The following is a 22,872-nucleotide window of genomic DNA, read 5'->3' as shown; positions in this document are numbered from 1 at the left end:
TTTTGTCGCGCTATGAACAGAGTGATTTAGAAGTTCTCAACTTTGTGTCGTGAATGACACTGGCTTTGAGCCTCGACAAGTTTATAAAAATATTGGTGGTTCTGGTTTCAGAATTATAATAATTTCAAACAAATGTTGTTGCTTCTATTAAAACAAAATTAATTAGCATTGGGTGGGGCACTTCAGATTAAACGGTACTCACGCCACGGGGATCGGACACACGCAATCAATGTATGTGTATGTGTTTGTCGCAGGGGCAGGGAGGGGTTAGGGGAAAGGGGTGGCTATCTTGTACCCACTCCAAAACTTAGAGAATCCCAAACACATCACCGCCCCCCCCCCCCCCCCCCCAAAAAAAAGGAAAGAAAAGGAAAAAAAGTTCTGGCAATAATTATATTTGTAAGGTTAAATATTTTTATTGATGAAAGAAAAAAAAAGAAACTAAGAGCAGCGTGCAATTTCTGACGTGTATTGTCTTGTGCATAGGTGATGGGGGCAGTGGCACAGGAAAAGGGGGGGGGGGGGGCTGCAGGAAAATCAGTCATTTCCAGTAAACAATATTATTAAAAAAAGAACCCCCCTTTCCTATGCCACTGCCCCCATGACCTCAGCACAAGACTATACACGTCTTCTGAACATTTTCAACACTACTAGATGAGGGAATGATTGAAAAGTCCCTGGCATGGGCGTACCAACCGGGGGGGGGGGGGGGCAAGGAATGTGTTTTGCAGCCCCCCCCCCCCCCCCCTTAAACAGCCGCCACTGGGCAGGACAAACACTGGTTGGCGGCGCCAAAGGGATACCAAGGGCACCGCCCCCCCGGCTGGGGGGGGGGGGGGTGTCGTTTGCCCCCTCACTCAAAAACAAGTTGGTACGCCACTGGTCCCCGGCCATTTGTTACTGTAGATTTTTTTTAATAGAATGATGTGCACGTTTGTAAGTAGACGATAGATATCATGGCTGTTTTGGGTGCGGCAGCAGCGGAAGGTTTTAACATCTGTGTGTGTGTGCGTGGGGGGGGGGGGGGGGAAGCAATTGCATCTTGAAAATTGTTTGCTTGCCGCCCCCATCCCCCTTCCTACATTACTGCCCCCACCAGCTAAGCACCACAGAATGTTAATGTGCTGACCATGGCAAAGCTTCCGTTTTCGGAGTGCGAAAAGGGACAGCCGTGCGAGTTTTCATTGCGAGCTGTCCACTATACAAGCGAGAGCACCTGCCAGGTGTGCGATTTCTACACTACAGCTTTCTTGAGCATTTTAATCAAATCGTATAACCTATATCTTGTAAACCCTGATATGGGGAACGCTAAAAAAACGAACGAACATCTCAGGGTTTACAAGATGTCGATTAATTACCAGCTCGCCTGCACTCTATCACTGCTTACATATAACCTCTTTCCTCAGCCATGTAAAGTATGTGTGCACCCCCGGGTTCTAGAAGTCACGAATATGACCGGGGTAAACTAAAACGCCATTAAGGAAAACAATAATAATCTTCATTAGCTACAGTAGTAGTACTCTGGGTGGCTCGCAAGGCTAGACATATATGCAGGGCCCGTAAGGGAGAAAACAACGGAAGTGACGAGCTTAACAGGGTCCTGTCAACACTTTTAAGCAACTCTAGGCCCGCGCGCCTGAACACCGACGACACGCAGAGCAGGCCGGCGCGGGGCACACGCCGTACGCGAGCGCTACGACGACGCCCAGCTTGGAGCGTGTTCTAACAACCCACTGAAACCCGCTAAACGGATGGATGGATGGATGGATCTGGCTAAACCCTGTGAATCGGGCGGTGGCTTGCGCCACCTAGCCAACATTATAAATCTAATTATATGTTTTGAATTCTAAGATTAAATTAAATCTCACCCCTGCCTCGATTTTAGCCACCAGTCTGATAACCTCCGCTTGGTTATTTCTTCCCGTGTAAAGTCTATTTTTCCTTCACTGTCTTTAAAACCCAATGCTTTGATTAAATCCGCCCGGTCACTGTTAACTGTTGGGTGAAGCCCTTTACAGAAAAGTATTAAGTGTTCAGCCGTTTCCTCCTGCTCCCCACACACACTACATAAAGTGTCCATTTCCTGGTGCTTAACCCGGTACGTCTTAGTCCGCAATACTCCTGTCCTGGCCTCGAACAACAAAGAGCTTCCCCTAGAATTATCGTAGATATTTTCTTTGCAAATTTCCTGTTTGAACTTTCTGTACGTCTCCAGTGCTGGTTTTGTCTGCATACCCGTTTCCCACAGACCCTTCTCTGTTTCTTTTATCCTTTTCTTAACCCGTAATTCCTGGTTGGCGCCCCCACTGCCGCCCAAATATTTGCTTGATAATTGTCTAGTTCGCTTTCTCCATTTGGTATCTACATTCCTCATGTACAAATAACTGAAAACTTTCCTAGCCCACTGCTCTTCCTCCATTTCCCTCAAACGCTCCTCAAATTTTATCTTGCTGCTAGCTTCCCCGCCCTCGAATGACGTCCATCCCATGTCGCCTTGTACCCCCTGATTCGGCGTATTTCCATGAGTTCCCAAAGCAAGCCTACCTACGCCCCGCTGTTTAATTTCTAACTTTGCTTGAATATTTGGTCTCATGCACAGGACCGCATTGCCGAAGGTCAGGCCGGGAACCATGACCCCTTTCCAAATCCCCCTCACCACTTCATACCTACTGTAATTCCACAGAGCCCTATGTTTCATGACGGCTGCATTCCTGCTACCTTTCATCGCTACATGTTTTTCATGCTCCGTTAGATACTCAACACCATTATTTATCCATACCCCAAGATACCTGTACTTATCCACTACCTCCAACATGACCTCTTGTATCCTATGCTCGCCACCATCTTTATCATTAAAAATCATCACTGCCGATTTTTCTTGACTAAATTTAAGACCTAGTTTATCTCCCTCTGTACCACAGATATCCATTAATTTCTGCAAATCTTCTTTGTTGTCGGCCATTAGCACTATATCATCCGCATACATCAGCCCCGGTAGTGATTGTTTAATCCATTCACCTTGCTTGATGAAAGAAAGGTTGAAGCCAAACCCGCTCCGCCCTAGTTTGTTCTCCAATCCCTGTAAGTATAACATGAACAACAAAGGCGACAAAGGGCAGCCTTGCCTAAGCCCCCGCTCTATCTCTATAGGCTCCGATACATTTGTTTCCCATTTTATAAGCACCTTGTTGCTATTATATATATCTTTTAAAAGATTAGTTACTCCAGCTTCTACCCCTAATGTACCCAGTATGCCCCAACGCCAGCACCCCAACCGCGCCATCCCGCGGGACGCAGCTCAAAAAGCTAGCGTGCGCTGACCGAGATACGCTGTCGCAAGTGTGAGAAAGGACGAGAAGACACGTCAAAGTAAAAACCATCCAATTCTTCACGCGTGTCGCCGTCCCGAACACATTCAAGGCGTTCGTTCCAAGATCCGTATCCAAGCGTTTGACAGCACAGATCAGTTTAGCGCGCCTGGCACTTACAGCGTGTCCGAAGGGCTCGCCGATAGCAACGCGAACTTTCGAAACAATCTGATCAGCGTCTCTGCAGTGCTCCGGTATCGCAGAACATTCACGGGATTCTCAAGATAGCGGCTAGCATTTACGCAAGGCTTGAACGAACAGCCTCCACAAGTGATAGCGATCGTTTCCCGAAGGCAGCCAGCATCCCTCAGAACTGCGACGCGACACGAAATCGCGGAGACCGCTCAAGCGTCGAAAAAAGTTAAATATCATCCGAATTACGGTGGCAACGTAAGCTACAGTGCTCGGAAGATCATCCAGCTCATGTAGATGATACTCTTCGGGCATGCATTATGAATATGAAATCGAGAAAACTTACCCAAACAATCATTTGACCCACGCACGTTGAATGTTCAAACAGGCCTTTGTCTGCACGGAAGGGACGGAAAAGTATCCAGACTCCAGAAGCTGCTTGTGGCTTTGGATTAGACTTTGGATTGGCTGTAGCTTTGGATCGGACAAGTATACGACTGCGGCATATAGTTTCGGTTTCGACCCAACTTTACTGCAGTTTATATTTCGGCGGCCGGTGTCGCTACCGTGGCCAGCCATTACTGAAGTTATCTTGTTCTCTACGCAGTTTGAAGTCAATTTTTTGGGCGAGCAGACATAATGTCCCAGCTTCTTCTCCTGTTATCCGTTCCGTGATAACCTTTGTTTGCTGACTGAAATCTACGTCAACTTATGTGCAAAAAAAGAAAAAAAAGGAACAGGGTGTTCGACATCTTAATTTAACTTGATTTTTTTTTTATATGTGAGGATATGCAATATCTTAATTAATTATTGGATATTTGTTTTGAGTTTTTATGTTTTGCTTAAAAATTATTTGTATTTTCATTTTTTTTCTGGAGCTTTGGTCGAGTTGCGGGGCTCAGTATCAGGGGGTTATTTTGAGCTTTTCATACACCAGTGACGTAGGTAGAGGGGAGGCGGGGGGAGCTGTCAGGGGGGAGCCCTCTTCCTCCTGCCTCTTTTTCATCCTTGTCCCCCCTCCTCCTCCCTCCTCCCCTTCTCCTCCCCCTCCCTCTCGCTTGGTCCATTGTGGGAGACGTCCCATAATGCAACACGCGCGGCACCGCAGTGCATTGTGGGAAACGTGGCGTTTCCCATAATGCACCGCGCGGTTACGCCGACGGCGACGCGTCACGCTGACGCGTTACGGCTACCGTTACGGTCGCCGTCCGCGTAACGCTTTTTCGTTACGCGACGCAAAGGCGTGACGAAAAAGCGTTACGCGACGCTGACGTGTCACGAAAAAGCGCTACGCCGACGCATCACGAAAAAGCGTTATGCCGACGCGTTACACGACGCCGAGGTGTCACAAACAAGCGTTACGCCGACGCGTCGCAAAAAAGTGTTACGCGACGCCGAGGCGTCACGAAGAAGCATCACGCCGACGGGTCACGAAAAAGCGTTATGCGGACGCCTTACGCGACGCCAAGGTGTTAAGAAAAAGCGTTACGCGACGCCGAGGCCGAGGCGTCCCAAAAAAACGTTATGACGATGCGTTCCACGACGCCTCGGCGTCAGCGTAACGCTTTTTCGTGACGCCTCGGCGTCGCGTAACGCGTAGGCGTAACGCTTTTTCGTGACACCTCGGCGTCGCGTAACGCTTTTTCGTGACGCGTCGCGTAACGTTTCCACGTAACGCTGTTTCGTGACGCGTCGCGTAACGCGTCGGCGTCGTGTAACACTTTTTCGTGTCGCGTAACACGTCGACGTAACGCTTTTTTGTGGCGCGTCACGAAAATGTGTTACGCCGACGCTTTACTGTTACGCCGACGGCAACGCCGCTCAAGCCAGAAACGGACGCCTAAGAGCAGAGCTCGAAGATGAAAGAAACATCAATCAATTCAGGTTTTAAAGTCTGATGGTTAAGGTTTTATAGGCGAAAATGCTTATGTGTCTAAATATTCCTAGTACATATGGAAGTATCCCGGCGATGTTGCCGCGACTTGGCTGGTGCAGTGCCGTCATTCGGTGGTTGCAAAACAGAGCCCGATATAGAACTTCATATATTTTCAGCAATATATTTTGGAAACTGGCAGAAACGGCAAATGTGGCCGTCATCTGGCCGTCATGTAGCCGGGATGCAGCAATATCTTTTGGAAGCTGGCAGAAACGGCCAATGTTGCCGTCATGCAGCCAGGATGCAGCAATATCTTTTGGAAGCTGGCAGAAACGGCCAATGTTGCCGTCATGTAGCCGGGATGCAGCAATATCTTTTGGAAGCTGGCAGAAACGGCCAATGTTGCCGTCATGTAGCCGGAATGCCGCAATATTCTTTGGACGGTGGCAGAAACGGCCAATGTTGCCGTCATGTAGCCAGTTTAGTGCCGGCATCATGAATGCTGGCTCTAGACTGGTCAAGCTGGGCCCATATGGGGCCACCTTAACCATGCTGAGACCAATGTCGGCACAATATCTTGTGCTGCCTGGGCTCTCGTCGTCTGCTCTCGCTCCTTGCCTGGGCGAGGCATGACGGGATTGTCGGCGCTAGAGTGCTCAAAGACAACGTACAGCGAGCGGCGTGAATGCTCGCCTCCCCGCGCTGTCTCGTGCTTTCGTGCACCGCCTAGGGATCGCGGGGGATTTTTCGTCAAAAGTTGCGAAGTTGAGCGCGCGCAGGGAGGAGGAAACTTTGCGGCGTTCTTTTGGTCACTCCCCCCGCTACGTCAAAAAGCGAAGAATGTTTCGCTCCACGAGTTTAGCTACCCAGGTCGAATTTTGGCTGAAAATTTATGGGCTGACGGAAGATATCGCACTGCAGCTGCTCATATCAAAGCTACCTTCCAAAGATTTTGCTTGGATGCGCTTCGAGCTTAACTCCAAGAAGATGAGCACTTGGAATAACTTGAAGTCCGCGTTTCGGCGGCACTAGATTTTAGAAAGCCCTGTGGAAAATCAAAGAGCATTGTTCGCTCGAAGACAGACCTCCACAGAAACGTGCATGGAGTACGCTATTCAGAAGCTGCAACTTATAGAAGAATGTGTCTTCACAGGAAGCGAAGCCGAGAAGTGCGAATTGCTTCTTGAATCGCTGAACGAAAAGACAAAGCGGATGTATTTCGATAGAAGCTTCACATCGCTTGATGACTTGCTCGACTCTTTTATGAAGTTTGATTGGGCAAGCGGAAAAGCCAAGAAGCCCGAAGAGAAGTCATTAAAAGTTTCAAACTTCCACGAAGGAGGGGCCGATGTGCAGTGCAGTTTCGTCAAACTTGATCGGCAACAGCAGCCTGGGGAAAAACGTCAGGAATACGATGCAGCGATCAGTGCGAATGACAAACCACGACCAAGCCTGACCTACCAAAGGGAATTCCGTCGCCAGAACAATGCAGCCCAGACCAAGGCTCAAGGATCCCGTCGGAAAGTACTCAAGCTTTGCCTAAATTGCAAACAGGAAGGCCACTTTGTTACATGGTGCCCCCAGCCTCTCACGCAAGAATTTCTTGAATGGCAGCGCGCATTTCAAGCGGAGCCTAACGTTCCGACTGACCTGGAAAACTCTGACCTGGTGTCTTCGGGGCCTGCAGGGAGACACCAGTAGTGCAGCGCGTTAGCTGTGAATCTTCTGTGGGCGTCAAACGGGTCCCAGTCTTTATGGGATCCCTTGAACTCAGTGCAGTTTTGGATTCTGGTTCCACCAGAAGCCTTGTGAATGAAGCTGTTTGCCAGAGACTTCAGATGACACCTTCAAAATCTTCCCTGAAACTTGTGGGAGCAAATGGGCTGCCACTTGAAAATAATGGAGAAGTGAGTGTCGACATTACGGTGGACGGAAGGTCATTCCGACAGACTTTTGTGGTTGTCCCACATTTAAAGGAAGACTTAGTCTTACTTGGAGATGACTTTCTACGCTCTTCAAAAGCATTTATCGACTGGGGTATAAACACGTTTTCGATCCAAGCCGAAAAACCACTCAAGGTTTATGCAACGACCACCAAAGTAGTACCGCCTTTTTCCCGGAAAGTCATCGAAGTCGTTTTCGAAGTCCCAGACGGCGAGACAAGTCGCGATATCTTATACGTAACAGGTTCTCAATCAGCTATTGAACGGTACCTGTTGGAACTGCAACCAACAGTCATCGATGCAGGGACAAAGACTTTCAAACTTTTGGCTACAAACTTTTCCTTGAGGCCATCCAAAATACCTGCAAGGGCATCTTTAGGATCAGCAGAAAAGGTAGAAGCTGTTGAAGCGGTTGACTTGTCTCCCATCGAATGGGAATCAGTCCTGCAATGTTCCAGTTTTTCTGATCTTGAGAACCAGGAAGATGTGCCGAAAGTCCGCAACGACACGCAGCAGACAATAGTTGATGAGTTGAGCTTCAACGTGGGAGCTTCGCTGAACTCCGAAGAGCTGGAGGCAGTAAAACAACTCTTGATGAAATATCGTTCTAGTTTTGCAACCGACACTGCACACCTGGGATCTTGTACGATGGAGAAACATTCCATTTCTACTGGTGGTGCAAAACCGATTGCACAATACCCAAGGCGAATTACACCGGCTCAAAGAGATTTGGTGAAGGCAATGATAAAAGACCTAATGGATGCAAAAATTATCCAGCCCTCCAAAAGCTCCTGGGCATCACCACTGGTTCTAGTTCAAAAAAAGGACAAGTCGACAAGGATGTGTGTAGACTACAGGAAGCTAAATGCTGTAACTGAAAACGTTGTCTATCCACTACCACGAATCGATGATGCTCTGGCGGCATTGAGTGGGAGCAAGTATTTCTCAACATTGGACCTCCTTTCAGGATTCTACCAAATCGAGGTGGAACCTAGCGACACCGCTAAGACAGCTTTTGTTACGCAGTGGGGGCTGTATGAATTTCTGAGAATGCCGTTCGGGTTAAAAGGGGCACCGGCAACGTGTCAGCGAACTGTAGATGCCATTATCGGTGATCTAAAGTATCGCAACGCACTGGTCTACATGGACGACGGCATTGTTTATAGCACAACGTTCCAAGATCACCTTCGACAACTGGGAAATATTTTCGCGCGTTTTGAGGCCGCAAATCTCAAGTTCAAACCGCAGAAGTGCCATTTTTTTTTGCACCAGAGTGACTTACCTTGAACATATTGTATCCCAGAAAGGTATTGCACCTGATCCAGAGAAAGTCGATGCCGTAACGCGATTCCCCGTTCCTAGAACTGCGGCTGAAGTTCAATCGTTCTTGGGACTGACGTCCTATTTCCGAAAGTTAATTTGGAACCATAGTGCCATCGCAGCCCCCTTGAGAAAGCTCCTGAAAAAAGAAGCCTTCACATGGGGTGCTCCACAAGAACACGCCTTCCATGAACTGAAATCTGCCTTATGTGGACCTCCCGTCTTGAAGCACTTCTCAGAAGACTCTAATTACGGCCTCCAGGTCCACACTGATGCTTCCAGAACCGGCCTTGACGCCATCCTCCTCCAGGAAGATGAAACTGGGGATTACAGGTCTGTTGTATACCTCAGCCGTTCTCTTCACGGAGCTGAAGAGAACTACATATCCACTGAACTTGAGGCCCTTGCAGTTAAGTGGTCCCTGGAACAAGCTACGTCCCTATCTAATTGGCAGAAAGTTTCATGTTGTTACAGATCACCATGCGCTCTGCTGGGTTCTTCGTTACAAGGAGGGAAACCAACGCCTGCTCAGGTGGTCTCTCCTGCTCCAAGAATTCGACTTTGAAGTTGTGTACGAGTCTGGCGCATGTCACACTGTCCCCGATTGTCTGTCCCGTATTCCAAGCCGCTTCTGCTCAGGGGAACCTTCGAGTACCAACGGCTCGGGAGAGACTGGGAGGACCCGCACTTGCGATGTGTTTGAGGTCAAAGAGCCCAACTTAACCTCCGAGCAGAAGGAGGACCCGTTCTGTACAAAAATCATAAAGATACTGCAAAAAAAGGCTGGTACAAAGAAACAGCAGAAGAGAGCAAGTAAACAATTCGTGCTTTTTCATGATGTATTGTACAAAAGGGATGCAGAAACAACGCATGAACGATTTATTTTATGCTTGCCATCGACGAAGCGAGCGGAAGTACTTCACGAATTTCATGGAAGTCGATTCGGAGCGCACATGGGAATCCGACGCACATACGAGAAAATCCACAGTTAATATTTCTGGCCTCGACAGTATCTGGAAGTCCAACGGTTCGTGAAAAGCTGTGACCTCTGTCAACGGATGAAGATGACTACGACGTGCCCTTACGGACTGCTGCAGCCAGTTGAAGTCGATGTGCCATCTCATACAGTTGGACTCGACATAATTGGGCCCTTCCAGGCTTCACGAAGGTACAGGTTTGTCATAGTTGCCATAGACTACCTAACCAAGTTTGTTGAGGCGAAAGCTGTTCGTAACATTGAGGCTTCCACGGTGCAGAAAATCATCAAGAGATTTATCCTCAAGCACGGATACCCCACAGTACTAATTACGGACAGGGGCACACAGATGACTGCCAGATCAACTTACGATTACCTCAAATACCGTGGTATACGTCACGCAACGACTACAGCTTATCACCCAGCTGCCAACGGCCTCGTCGAACGAGCCAACAAAACGCTCAAACAGGTGGTGCGAATCACCACCTCATCTGGAGAGAAGTGGGCTGATGTTTTGCCCTATATAGTGTTCTGCTATAACACAGGATATCAGGACACAGTTCGTCCTTCTCCTTTTTTCCTTCTGTATGGACTTGACCCTGTTTTCCCCTTGGATGTGGCTTATAACAGGAAAGAGCTGCAAGAACTGCAAGCAAGCTCCGAATACGCGGTGCTCGTGCGTGAGCGCTTGAACGAAGCGCGCAGATTGGCCGCACGACACATCAAGTTGGCTCAGGAGAAGCAGAAGAGACTATTTGACGAACACCGAACTGACATAACGTTAGAACGAGACCAGTTGGTGCTGTTGAGGGCCCCGCCAGTGGGGCTTAAAAAACGGACAATGTACACTGGGCCTCATCGAGTTGTGGCCAAGCTATCGCCGGTGAATTATGAAATAGAGTTCGGTGATGGTTCAGGGCGGGACATCGTGCACGTAGAAAAACTGAAACCGTATCTAGAGCCTGTTGCAGAATTTTCACTCTCCTAAAACTGTTCAATAGAAGACCGTTTTATACTTGTACAGGAGTTGCAATTACCACGTGGGACGATTGTGTCGTGTCTGTACTTGAATGTTGTATTATATGTGTACAGGATTTGCAATGACCGCTTCCGACGATTGTGTTTTGCGTGGACTTGAATACTGCTTTATACGTGTACAGCACTTGCAACTATCGCGTGTTTTGTGTGCGCTTTAAGTGTCTTTATAACACCAGTTTCTTTGCGTGTTGTGTGCGTCGGGTCGACGCCTTTTTGAGGCGGCGGCATGTGACGGTGTCGCGTGAACGCTGGAAGAAAAGGAAAGGAAGAAGAAGATCGAGCTGAAAAAGAAAAAGAATGTCACCACGCCTCAACGGAGCCGAACATTTAAAGAGATATTTCGACGACCAATCGAGCTTCGTCGCACACATGTTGGCTTTAGAAATCATTTTTTGCTTGAAGTTTCTGAGGGAAGTTCGCTTTCACGAATAAAACGCACCACCAGGCTGTAATTACGTAACATGCGAAACTGATTTTCGTAAGTTATTTACAGTTGAAACGATCAGTTTGACTCGAGCACCCGGTCATTCTTTTCAGTCTGTAAAAAACGCGGGGTCTGAGCGTATGGATGATTGAATACGCGTTTTCAACGCCGCTGCAAGCTTCAAGATATGCTAGTTGAGCAACTTTTTTTTTTTTCACGTTATTTATCTTGAAGCGCCGACTGATTTGCGATTTGTTACTTCGTTCTGGAATAAACACCGGCCTCGGGAATCTGAGTAAATGTGTTCTATTATATTTTATAATTTACACATGCAGTGCAACAGTTCCTTGTTTTTGGCGTTTTTGTGAAATCAGACATGGGGGGGGGGGGGGGGGTGCTGTTTTACGGACCCTGCTCGCGGTTCCGATGTACTGTCGGTACAGTCGTGGCAATAAAGCCCGACGATCGCGTCACGCCGACAAGCGCAATATTTTTAAAAAGAAAAGGAGACAACTTGTCCTGGCCAAAGATACGAGCACAGAAACTCGTGGTCGAAGCTATGTCACGGGCTATGTTAGAATGAATGAATTAAAATTAAATGAATTTAAGCGCAAGGTAAAAGCACAATTTAAGTTTACGTAAGTAAAAGTGGCCGTATCGAGTACTTCAGGGTCCGATGAAATGCAAGCTCCAACCAAAAATAATGAACGACGGCAATTGTCCATCGTTCCTCGGAGCGCCGAATCTTACAAAAATAAACGACACCCGAAACCACTCCCAGGCAGTTCCGTAGGATCACGGGTCCAGTGGCGTCACAAAATCCTTAATTGTTGGTAGCCGCCTGTCTACCCTGGTCGGCTCGGACCAAGACAATAAAGGAACGCCAAGGAAATTACTTCCCTGGCAGTTACATAAAATCCCGGGCCAATGAACACACTGAAGCGCCACTAAGACTCCAATGTTGGTGACCGCCTGTCTACCCTAGTCGGCTCGGACCAACAAAATACAAGAAACCCCGAGGAAATCACCTCCCTGGCAGTTTCGTAGAATCCTGGGGCCAATGAACACACTGAAGCGCCAATGTTGGCGGCCGCCTGTCTACACTGGTCTGCTCGGACCAAGAAAAGACAAGGAACGCCAAGGAAAGTCCCTACCTGGCAGTTCTGTGGCATATGGGTGCCCGGGAAATATGGTGAGACGCCAGGCCGGCAGTTCACCGAATTCCCTGGGCGGTCCCGGTCCAGTCTGCTACGGCCAAGGCCCAATCCTGGCTCCAGCTAGCCCAAGTAAGTGTGCTGCCTGGGAAGCCTACGGTAGGGTTCAAAATTTGGTCGCGAATGTAGGTCGAAATTCTTTGGGTCACGATTTCCGCAAAAAAAAAAGGTCGACTTACATTCGAGTAAACACGGCAGTGAGCTGCGCGACGAGGCATACATTATGAAAGCGACTGGTGCGAGCGACCAAGGCTATGAGCGACGTTTTCTAAGCCCAAGAGCCGAGCGGCGCAAGCAGTAAGAGAGAAATCTTCGTCTCTCGGCGCCGGCACTCGTAGCTTCTCGCCGTCGCTCGTCTCGTTGATCGCTATATTGCTTACATGCCGTTCAGAAAGGCGCTCTAAGTGCTTGCCATTGCATTGGGACCAGCCTCACATCCAACCGTAACCAGACTTGACTTTGTTTTAAGCCGCCCAGGTATAAGTTAACATCGTAGAGACATCGCTTTCGAGCATGGCTCCTCGTTCATCGGCTCGATTTACATTTTCGGTAAATGACAAACCGTGACGAAGCACAATTATCTAGCTTAAAATTGTCACGAACACTTGGCACACATGCTTACACTGAAGCGCACCTAACTTATTCTAAAAGTAGAATGAAAAGGCGACGAGATTCCCTTACCGCTTCACGGAAAGACAGACGCCTTCGGATCTTAGGCCTACCGGCCGAACTTCGCATTTCGAAGTTGTCGACGGTCCGGCGATCGGCCGAGGCGATCCGGGCGTTCTGCGCTGACCCAGGCTGACCACACCTGGGTGAACCATGAGAGGGGCCGTCGAGTTGAGAACCAGAGTCGCAGTAGAAACAGACCGCCAAACCTCTGTCCCGTACAACGAACGAGCCAACGTTCCCCACTCTCCGCCATCTTCTCCGTGACGACGGGAGGTGGGAAAGCGGGGAAGCCAAGCAGCGGAAGCGGAAGTCACTGGGCGGCCTTTTTGCGCTTCGCTTTTAGCCGACGCCGGTATCGGTTGAGGAATCGTGCCGTTGCAGCTGGTTGCGACGAGAGGAACCACGAAAAGATGCCGAGTTGGCCGTGTACGAGTCACGGTACGAGCAAAGGGCCGTTTGCTCCTGTCGACCGGTGATGCGGTATCCTCGGCTTTGTGTCACGATCGGTTTGTTGCTGTGCACGTTCGCTTTGCTATGGAGTACGGCTGGTGCTGCTGTCGAATACTTGCGGTGCTCATTATTCGAGGCAGTCGCCCCAAGACGTCGCCGTGAAGAGTTGACCGATGAATTCCGGTGAGCTCAACGCCGGTCTGTGTTCCGTTTTGACATGTATGGCATATGTAACGATACCTGTGGTAGGTGATGGACGTTTAGTCGGAAGATGGCGGTCGTCTTTCTGCATGTATTATTTGGTGATACCGATGGTCGTGAGGTATAAGCGTTGCGTTGGAATGATGGTGGTCGCCTACGTCATCGGACACAAAATCATACCAGCCACACTAAATCGGCAAGCAAACTGGCTGCCATTATAGACAGACGTGGAGCCATAGCGGCGCCGTTATCTCCAGTTATGCAGAACGTCAAACCAAACTAGCTGCATGTATAAGAACAAGAAATTAGTTGGTGTCATACCAGAACTGTAGAAGCAGCAGGTATGTTTCTTGTACGTTTTTCCAATAGGGGTGGGAGTACGGGGGCCGGAAGCGTGGAGGGCGCGGGTGGGAATATGGGGGCCAGAAGCTTGATGGGGGCTGCTGGCACTCCCAAAATGTTCAGAACTGCAGGCTCCACCGTTCATGTGTCGGCCGCCAGAGTGGGAACTTCCAGTTGGGGTACGATGGGAGCTGGAGAAGGATCCGCCCTTGACGGCGGCCCGCAGCTGCCGGCCTCCTTCCCGGTCGGCTGCAGATGCCAGCCACTTTGAGAGACAACTTTCTATGTCCTGTGTTGTGTTCGGCGGTTATTGCTCCTTATTCTTTTCTCCTCCTCTCAGGTGGAAGAGCCTGGCACGGACAGCCGCTGATAACATATCCACTAGAGAAATCTCGACTGTCGAAGCATTTTGTCGATGCATAACCATTGTCTAGTCTTGGGCAAGAAGGTAATCCCAGGATGATGAACAAATAACTTCTGAAATGGTACATGTTAGCAAATTAAATTATTAATGCAATGAGAACATTTAATCCTAAAGTCAACTGTTGAGCGTTGTTTCGAAAACGGTGTGTGTAAATGCACATTAATTGCAACCCTATCGTAGGCTGACTTTTTATGTGAGTTATATATAAATAAGTTTTAGCAACATAAAATGAGAAAGGAATTCTTCAAGATAGGCGTGATTATAAAAATAATTTAATGGAAATATTACGATAGACCCGAGTGCGTCCACAGCTACGGCACAAACAATGCCTTCCATGTGAGGAAAGATGGTCAGAAATATAGAAGGGGCATCGATGCTTTATTTCGAAAGCTGTGTGCATTGCTGGGAGGGGCACAGGCTCACTACGCGCGAAGAACGACATTTATGCTTTCGCATCCAGAACTCATAAGAAGTGCTTAGGTGTACCTCGAGACTTTTATATATACCAGAAGCTTGTGCGTGTTTAACGTTCCACTCTGGGAGGATGCCTTCCTTTTAGCACTCAGATGCACTGCGGCAAAACAAGATTAACAAAATTGCGATGCGTACTCTGCGGTTGCCGCTTCATTGCAGTACAGCAGAGAGCGGTGAGAGCGCACTAATCAATGCTAACTTACACGCCACAGCAGAGTAGGAAAACCAGAGGTATTGTGAAAATTCCGAGTACTGCTCGTGTTTGGCGGTAACAAAGAGATGAAACCGGAGATTACGTTATTTTCGGCTAAAATCGAAAGTACTAAAAATTCTCACAAGCCTACCTCAAGGATCATGACGTCTAGCGAGGTCCAAGCCATTATACGTTCCATATTAAAAGAGCAAAATCAAGATTTGGCGCAATGCTGGCGCCAGTTCCTCACATTTTGGGTTTTATGTAGCAAGATGTGACAAGGCAAGCTCTTCGGCGCAGTTTGGTGCAAATGGCGCTGCAATCACATTAGTGGTAAACGGCATATTCTTAAACAGCAAAAAATAATGTGAGAAAGTACAAAAGTAAAAATAAGGCAATTAACAAGGACCGCATCGTACAACCTCGTGCCCAGAAAGGAACTCTAGCCCTTTGGCCCATGAGGTTGAGCTGCAGCTGTATCTCCTTGCGGACTGCCCACTCCATGACCAGGTGCACAATGTTCGAGAGGGTGGTCCCGCCGAGGGTTGAGAGTTCCTTTCTCCGCAAAAAGATGAACTTATGAATGTTTGACTTGGAAAATATAAAGAGCTAGACCAAGATCTATATTATACAAGGTTTACTTCAAAGAATCAAATTATCCAAATTAAGAAAGATAGTCCATTCACTCTGGGAAAACCTATTTCAAGTGACAATTATTAGTGGCGGTAGCAAGCAGCAAATAAACATACTCATAGGTTTTATTAGTCGAATTGAGTTTGAATATTTAGATCAATGGCGCTGTTCTGTAATTATGACCTGAAATTTTAGGCACTAGCAAGGTTCGCAATAGGAAAAAATGCCATTAAACTTAAAAAAGTCCTAAAGTAGGCCAAACAGAAAACTGGCACACTTAACTTTGCATTAATTCCATGGATAGTGGCACATAGCTGTCTTTTTTACATGTTTGCTGCCTACTTTGGGGCTTCAGCCTAAATGCACGTATATAGTGAACCTTCTGTAGTGCCTAAAGATACAGGCCCTAGTAACGAACGAACACACCATGTGCAGTGCATTTTCAAAAGACGCAAATTGAAGCTGACAATGGACAGCAGCTTAATCCGTGGCTGATGTATAAATATATTTCACTATTTTCACGAGCTTAAAGAACAAAATAATGCATTCGTAGGCTAATTCAAACTGAAGCTTTGTTTGTTCCTGGACTATTTCGTGCCATTTGTCTTCACTCGCGGGCAAGTTGATTCAGTTTACTTCTACATGTCCAAGGCACCCTGTTACAAAATAAGCGAACTGTATACGGTGAACAAAGTAACAAAAACAACGTTCATTTACAATTCGCCCCTGACACCCTCGATTGCTTCCTTCGTGATTCAAACCTGTTCAGCTTTTGGCTTAGAGCGCGTGACTGTGTTCGAAAAAGAAGAAAACGGGAAAACGAAATCTCGGCGACGCGAAAAGAAAGTGAGAAAGAAGATTGATGACTTGCACTTATGATGAACGGGCTGAACACCAGACTGATCGTGAACGGATTCGGCCGAACGCCAGAGCGACAGCAAACGGAACGCCATCTAAACACCACACAGTGAACGGAACAAACGGAAAGCCAGTCTCCTATCAAGCAGTCAACGGAACGAGCTGAACGCCAGTGGAAGGCAAGCAGTCGGATCGGCCAGGACGGATCGAACGAGACGAGCGCCATGAACTTACTGAGAATCTGCAACTGTAAATATTTATACGTGTATTTCATCAGTGTAAATACAGGTTTTCGTTTCTTCTAAAGTTATCCGACAATATTATAACGACAACACCCACTCGCTCTCCGAATCAAGGACAACATGGTGCCAAAACCCGGGAAAGAGACCGAACGGGGTAAGCGGACTTTCGAACACTGTTGACCGCCAGCCTGGAACGCAGTCAGAAAGCCAGTGGGTATTCTGAAATTGTGAAAACATGACTGCATAAAACGGAAGGTGACAAGAACTGTTTTAGCCTCAAGGGAAGTACTCAGTCTTGCAGCTTGCATGTTTATTCGATGATGCCAAGAATACAACAACCCCGTAGGCACACTCATGGCTGCTTTTATACTGATAGCAGCCGCGCTATCTATAGGTTAAAGAGTGACGTCACAGTTAACCGACACATGACATTAGATTCGGACATGATGACACAACATTCCTTCCCCTTTAGAAAGTTTGTGGAGTCTACGGCTTGTAGCGCTCTGGGGGTCGGCTTGGCCGTGTGCTGCGCCGAGGCAAGAGTGGAGAAGCCGGCGGAGCTTCCAGTCTGGAGGCCCGGTTGTCCGATGGTGGGGCATTGGGACCAACAGTCACAGCACTGGGCATGCTGCGGCCTGGGTCAGGTGCCCGTGGTGTCGCGGCTCCGTTCTCTGCTTGTGCCGGGTCATGGTCGTCAGGTGATTCATTGTCAGTTGTAGCCGTATCGGTCTCGATGTCCGAAAACTGCTCCAGTCGGTTAGGTGTCCTCAGGTCAGCCTGAAATGATCTTGGCCGCAGGTTGTCAGCATGAATGTACCGCTCTTCCCCCCCAACCCAAACCACATACGTAGCTGGGCTCACACGCTTGCTTATTGTGCCCGTCAGCCATTTGGAATCTCCGGCCCGTAAGCCTTTTATTATAACTTGGTCACCCTCAGAGAACTCTCTCCAGGGCCCCCGGTGCTGGTCTGCGTATTCTTTGGTTCGCTCGAGTCTCTTTTTCATTGATTGCTCTATGTCGGGGTGCAGCAGACTCAGTCTTGTTCTGGGCCTCCAGGACAGGAACAGCTGGGCCGGAGTTTCATCGGTTGTCCCGGTGGGTGTGTTCCTGTAACTAAATAGGAACTGATCGACGCGATGTTGCAGAGACGTCGCATGGCCGCTTCTCTGCTCGTCCAGCACTTGTTTAAACAAAGCCTTTTTCACGGTTTGTACGCAGCGTTCCGCGCTGCCATTGGAGGCGGGATGGTAGGGCGGAGACTTGCTGTGTAGGACGCCATTCCTACTCAAAAAGAGTTCGAAATCTGCTGATGTGAATTGAGGCCCATTATCGGTCACTACCTCTTCCGGTAGCCCGTATGCCGCAAACACACTGCGCAGTTTTTCCACGGTCTTCTCACTACTAGTACTGTTCATCACAAACACTTCAATCCATTTAGAATGGGCGTCCACCAGCACAAGAAACCATTGCTGATCGCGATACGCATAGTCTATATGCACTCTCTCCCATCTACGCTTAGGCCAACCCCACGACAACAAGGGTACCTTGGGCGCAGCATTTTGCGACAGCTGACACGTGACGCACTGTTTCACTGTTTGCTCTACATCTTGTGTTAGACGAGGCCACCAAACGTGGCATCTGGACAACATTTTCATTCGCGTCATCCCCGGATGACCTTCGTGCAGCATCGTCAAGACGCTACTTCTGAGTGACAACGGAACCACTACGCGATTACCCCAAGTTACACAATCTTGATCGACTGACAGTTCGTTACGTCGAACATAGTAAGGCGCTAGCAAATCGTCTGTAACTTTCGAAGGCCAGCCGTTTTGTGCGTAGAACAGCACTTTCGACAACAACTGATCCCTTCGCGTTTCCCGTCTTATCTCTTTTGCAGATAGTGGAGCTTCGTCTAGCGCCGAAAAGAACTGCACGCACTCTGACTCATCTTTGTTTGGCAGCGGTAGCCGTGAAAGCGCGTCGGCATTTCCTATATCACTGGATTTTCGATACACCCAAACATAGTTAGAAGCGGCAAGCAGCAAAGCCCAGCGCTGCACGCGTGCTGCTGACATTGCAGGAATCGGCTTACCATGCCCCAGAATTCCCACCAGTGGTTGATGGTCAGAGTAGATGCAAAATTTTTGGCCGAAGAGGAACTTGTGAAATTTTTTTAAACCAAAAACCACTGCAAGCGCCTCTTTTTCAATGTGCGCGTAGCCTTGCTCCGCCTTGCAGAGCGTCCTAGACGCGAAAGCGATGGGCCTCTCCTCAGTACCAACTTTATGAAAGAGTATCGCGCCGACGCCGTATGCCGACGCGTCACATACAAGACCGAGGTCCTTTTCAGGATCGTAGTAAGTCAACACTCGTTCGTGCGTTAGCCACCGTTTTGTTTCTTGAAACACTTTTTCCTCCACTACGGTCCAATCCCAACTGGTGCTGTCACTTAGTAACTGGTGAAGTGGCTTCAGCTCTGCTGACATGTTCGGAACAAATTTCCCGTAGAAATTTAGCAGCCCCAGGTACGCTCGCAGCTCTTGTTTGTTCTGGGGTTTTTGCGCCTCTTTGATTGCGCGTAGGTTTTCCTCGGAAGGCCGAATCCCATGTTTATCAATTACGTGGCCCAAGTAAGCCACCGACGTCTGAAGAAACTTGCATTTTTCTTTTTTTACTTTGATACCGCGCTCCTTGAACCTTGTCAGCACGCTTTCCACTTTTCGATAACATTCTTCCGAAGTTTCTCCGGCTATCAACACATCGTCAAGATAGCATGATACTCTGACAAGGCCCTTCAATATTTCGTCCATTACAGCCTGAAAAATAGACGGTGCACTCGTGATGCCGTATGGAAGGCGTGTATACTTAAACAAGCCCATATGCGTGTTTACAGTTACAAGAGACTGCGAATCCGGGTGCAGTTGCAGCTGCTGGTACGCTGTAGAAAGATCAAGTACCGTGAAATATTTGCACCCGTGTAGCGTTGCAGACACGTCTTCCATTACCGGCAAGGGATAGTGGTCTGTTCTGAGATTCGGGTTCAGCGTCACTTTATAGTCGCCGCACAACCTCAATTTGTTGTTCGGCTTAGGGACAACGACCAACGGTGTTGCCCACTCACTCTGCTGAACAGGGACCAGGACTCCCGTTTTCACGAGTGCATGCAACTCTTGTTCTACTGACTCCCTTAAAGCGAATGGTACAGTTCTGTTTACAAAAGACTGGGGTCGTGTCGTCCTTCAATACTAATTTAACTTGACTGCCCGCGATTAATCCCAGCTCAGGCTCAAACACCTCCGAGAATCGGTGAACCAGCCCTGCCACTTGGTCTAGACCAACCCCATACACGCTCATCCAGTCTAGCCTCAACGCTTCTAGCCAATCGCGGCCCATTAACACAGTCTCGCATTTCTGCGGCGTGCGAACCACTACAAGCGACAACGTCATGGTCTGCCCATTGTGCTCCACAGGTACAATCAACTTGCCTAATACCTCCAAAGGCACGCCCCCATAAGTTTTCAACTTTAGGCGGCAGTTTGAGAGAGACAATCCAGGCCAGTACTGCTTATACACCTCTTCAGGCACAATGGAAACCGAGGCTCCTTTATCAACTTGCATTGTCACCATTGTTCCCGCCACTCGAACTTCAGTAGTGTAACCCCCTTTTCTAGCACTGCAGGAGCCAATGTTGTACAGCCAAACTTTTTCCTCACCACTACTGTCGTCCACGGCTTGCACCAAACGGGACGTTGCTTTGCAGGCCCTTGCCAAGTGTCCCACTCGTCTACACGCTCGGCACTTGTACTTCCGAAACGGGCAACTTGACTCGTGATGGGGTGCTCCGCAGCGGAAACAGCCTGACGCCTCGGGCCTCTCAGTGTTGACTTCCATCGTCGCCTTCCTGGTAGCCGCTCCGACGTTCCTGTCTGGGCCTAGACGTTGGACGGCGTTCACCTCTAGTTGTTCAGAGGCTGCTGGCTGAAATATCTTGGTCTCTGCTCGTGCGAGTTCAATGCTTCTGGCAATGTCGCATGCCGCCGAAAAAGTTAGAGTTTTCTTTTTTAGAAGCTCTGCTTGGGCTGCCTGGTTCTTTAGCCCCGCGACAAAACGGTCCCGGAGTGCTTCATCCAGGAACTGCCCGAACTCGCAGATGGCCGCGAGCCTTTTTAACTCAACCGTGTATGTCGCCACCGTTTCCTTCTCGAGCTGGGCCCTCCGGTTGAATTTGAATCGCTCGGCGATTACCATCGGCTTCGGAGCGTAATGCTCCCTGAGGACCGCGACCAGATGCGCATAGTCCTTTTGTTCTGGCTTCACTGGTGTTAACAGCGTCTTCAACGTGCGGTACGCTTGCTTCCCGATGGCCGTTACGAAGACCGAGACTTTCAAGTCGTCGCTCACCTTCGTTGCTCGAAGATAGTGTTCCATCCGCTCGACGTACGACTCGAAGTCTTCCTCCCCATCTTCTATGAACTGCTCGAACCGGCCGCCGCACGAAGCCATCCCGTGGTCCTTGGTCAAGGCGCTTGAGTTTTTGCCGATGAGAGTGCTGGCTTCTGTCTTCTCGGCTATCTCATACTCGTCGCCACTGTTTTAGCCTCAAGGGAAGTACTCAGTCTTGCAGCTTGCATGTTTATTCGATGATGCCAAGAATACAACAACCCCGTCGGCACACTCATGGCTGCTTTTATACTGATAGCAGCCGCGCTATCTATAGGTTAAAGAGTGACGTCACAGTTAACCGACACATGACATTAGATTCGGACATGATGACACAACAAGAACAAACGCAACGGACGGCCCAAGCGTCATCCCCGTCAACGGAATCGAAAACCACGCCATAATAAGTAACAGAATCCTGTAACTACCGACTACTAAAATAACACAAAGAAACAAATCCAACATGGAAACACCCAAGGAGAAACAAACCATACTTCGCAGTCAGGTGACGCAGTTTTTAAATTATTTAGACGTAGCCTTCCAACAGACTATACCGAAGAAAGTACTCCATAAGTGTGAACAAATCCTGAGAAGCATTCATTACCAGCTCAGTCGCACTAATTCTGAAATCGAGCCGCTGATAACAGACGAAGATTTTGAAGAGGAGTACTTTAACGTGTGCGAATTTGAAGATCGAATTGTCGCTTACCTTTCAGTACTTGAATTCGAAACTGGAAGTGCGTAAGAAAGTTCAAAGCTTAAGAAAAAATTGAAAAAATAGAATCCGCCATTCGATCGGTACCTGTGGAAATGATGGTGAACAAAACCGAATAGCTGAATCTTTTGACTACAGTTAGAGCACCAAAGAACAGCCGTGACATAAAAGGTTACAATCAACAGGTTATGATATCCTCAATTGACCAAAGCTGTTCCAATTGACAGAGCCCCGAGCGCAACCTGCACAGTTCGGAACGGGCTGGAGCCCGAACGTCAAGACCGAGAAGCACAAAAGTGAACGAAGCCCAGCAAGTGGAGGCGCAGTCCGGGAGCTCAAATCAGGCAAAAGCAGTACGGTGGAGTCCTAGAAACAATCCACGACACAGGAAAGTAAGAAAGGTCTTGTCAGGACTTCACGCTGAATGAGTTATCAGAAAACTGCCCAGGGAGATCAGCCATATCAGGGGCGGGCTAGATCGAAAAAGCCAAAGAGGGACGAAAAACCTCAAGGTTCGCGGACGTCGGGTCAACGCAAAAAAGAATCAACAGAGACGACAGGCCAGCTCTGTACAAAGACGAAGGGTCACCACCCAGCTAAGTCACAGCTCAACCTTACTTTGGGGAAAACATAGAAAGCGTCGTACAAGGAGATCACAGAGGAAAGCCCGTGCAGCAAGACGGACGGGAAGCGCTCGAAGCTTTGCGTCATACGATTACACCCAGACGACGTGTTGGCAGGCGAGGGCAAACTTGGAATTATTACCGGCCTTCATCAGATGGACGTAAAAAAGAAGGAAAACTACTGAAGTCATGAAACGCGTACGCGGAGACATACAAGCATCACGAAGCTCAAAAGCAAGTGAAACATGCCAAAGCGACAAACCAGTAGCGACGCAGGAGCATACCAACACGCACACCAGCAGCATGAGCTACC

The 22,872-nt window shown here is 48.6% G+C and overlaps 1 protein-coding gene across 1 annotated transcript; it reads right to left on the bottom strand.

The window, feature by feature from the left end:
* Nucleotides 1-17,803: 17,803 nt before the first annotated feature.
* On the bottom strand, nucleotides 17,804-21,284 carry LOC120837007. Its single transcript, XM_040206166.2, has 2 exons — nucleotides 20,495-21,284; nucleotides 17,804-17,894 (listed from the first exon to the last, which is right to left on the bottom strand). The coding sequence occupies exons 1-2, from the start codon at nucleotides 21,282-21,284 to the stop codon at nucleotides 17,815-17,817; spliced, it is 870 nt and encodes a 289-aa protein (XP_040062100.1). The 3' UTR covers nucleotides 17,804-17,814.
* Between the last annotated feature and the right edge of the window lie 1,588 nt (nucleotides 21,285-22,872).

The sequence above is a fragment of the Ixodes scapularis genome, unplaced genomic scaffold (assembly GCF_016920785.2).
Source record: "Ixodes scapularis isolate PalLabHiFi unplaced genomic scaffold, ASM1692078v2 PGA_scaffold12__126_contigs__length_90152505, whole genome shotgun sequence".
NCBI classification, from domain to species: domain Eukaryota; kingdom Metazoa; phylum Arthropoda; class Arachnida; order Ixodida; family Ixodidae; genus Ixodes; species Ixodes scapularis.
The sequence above is the reverse complement of the archived record's forward strand: the minus strand, read 5'-3'. Positions and strand labels throughout refer to the sequence as shown.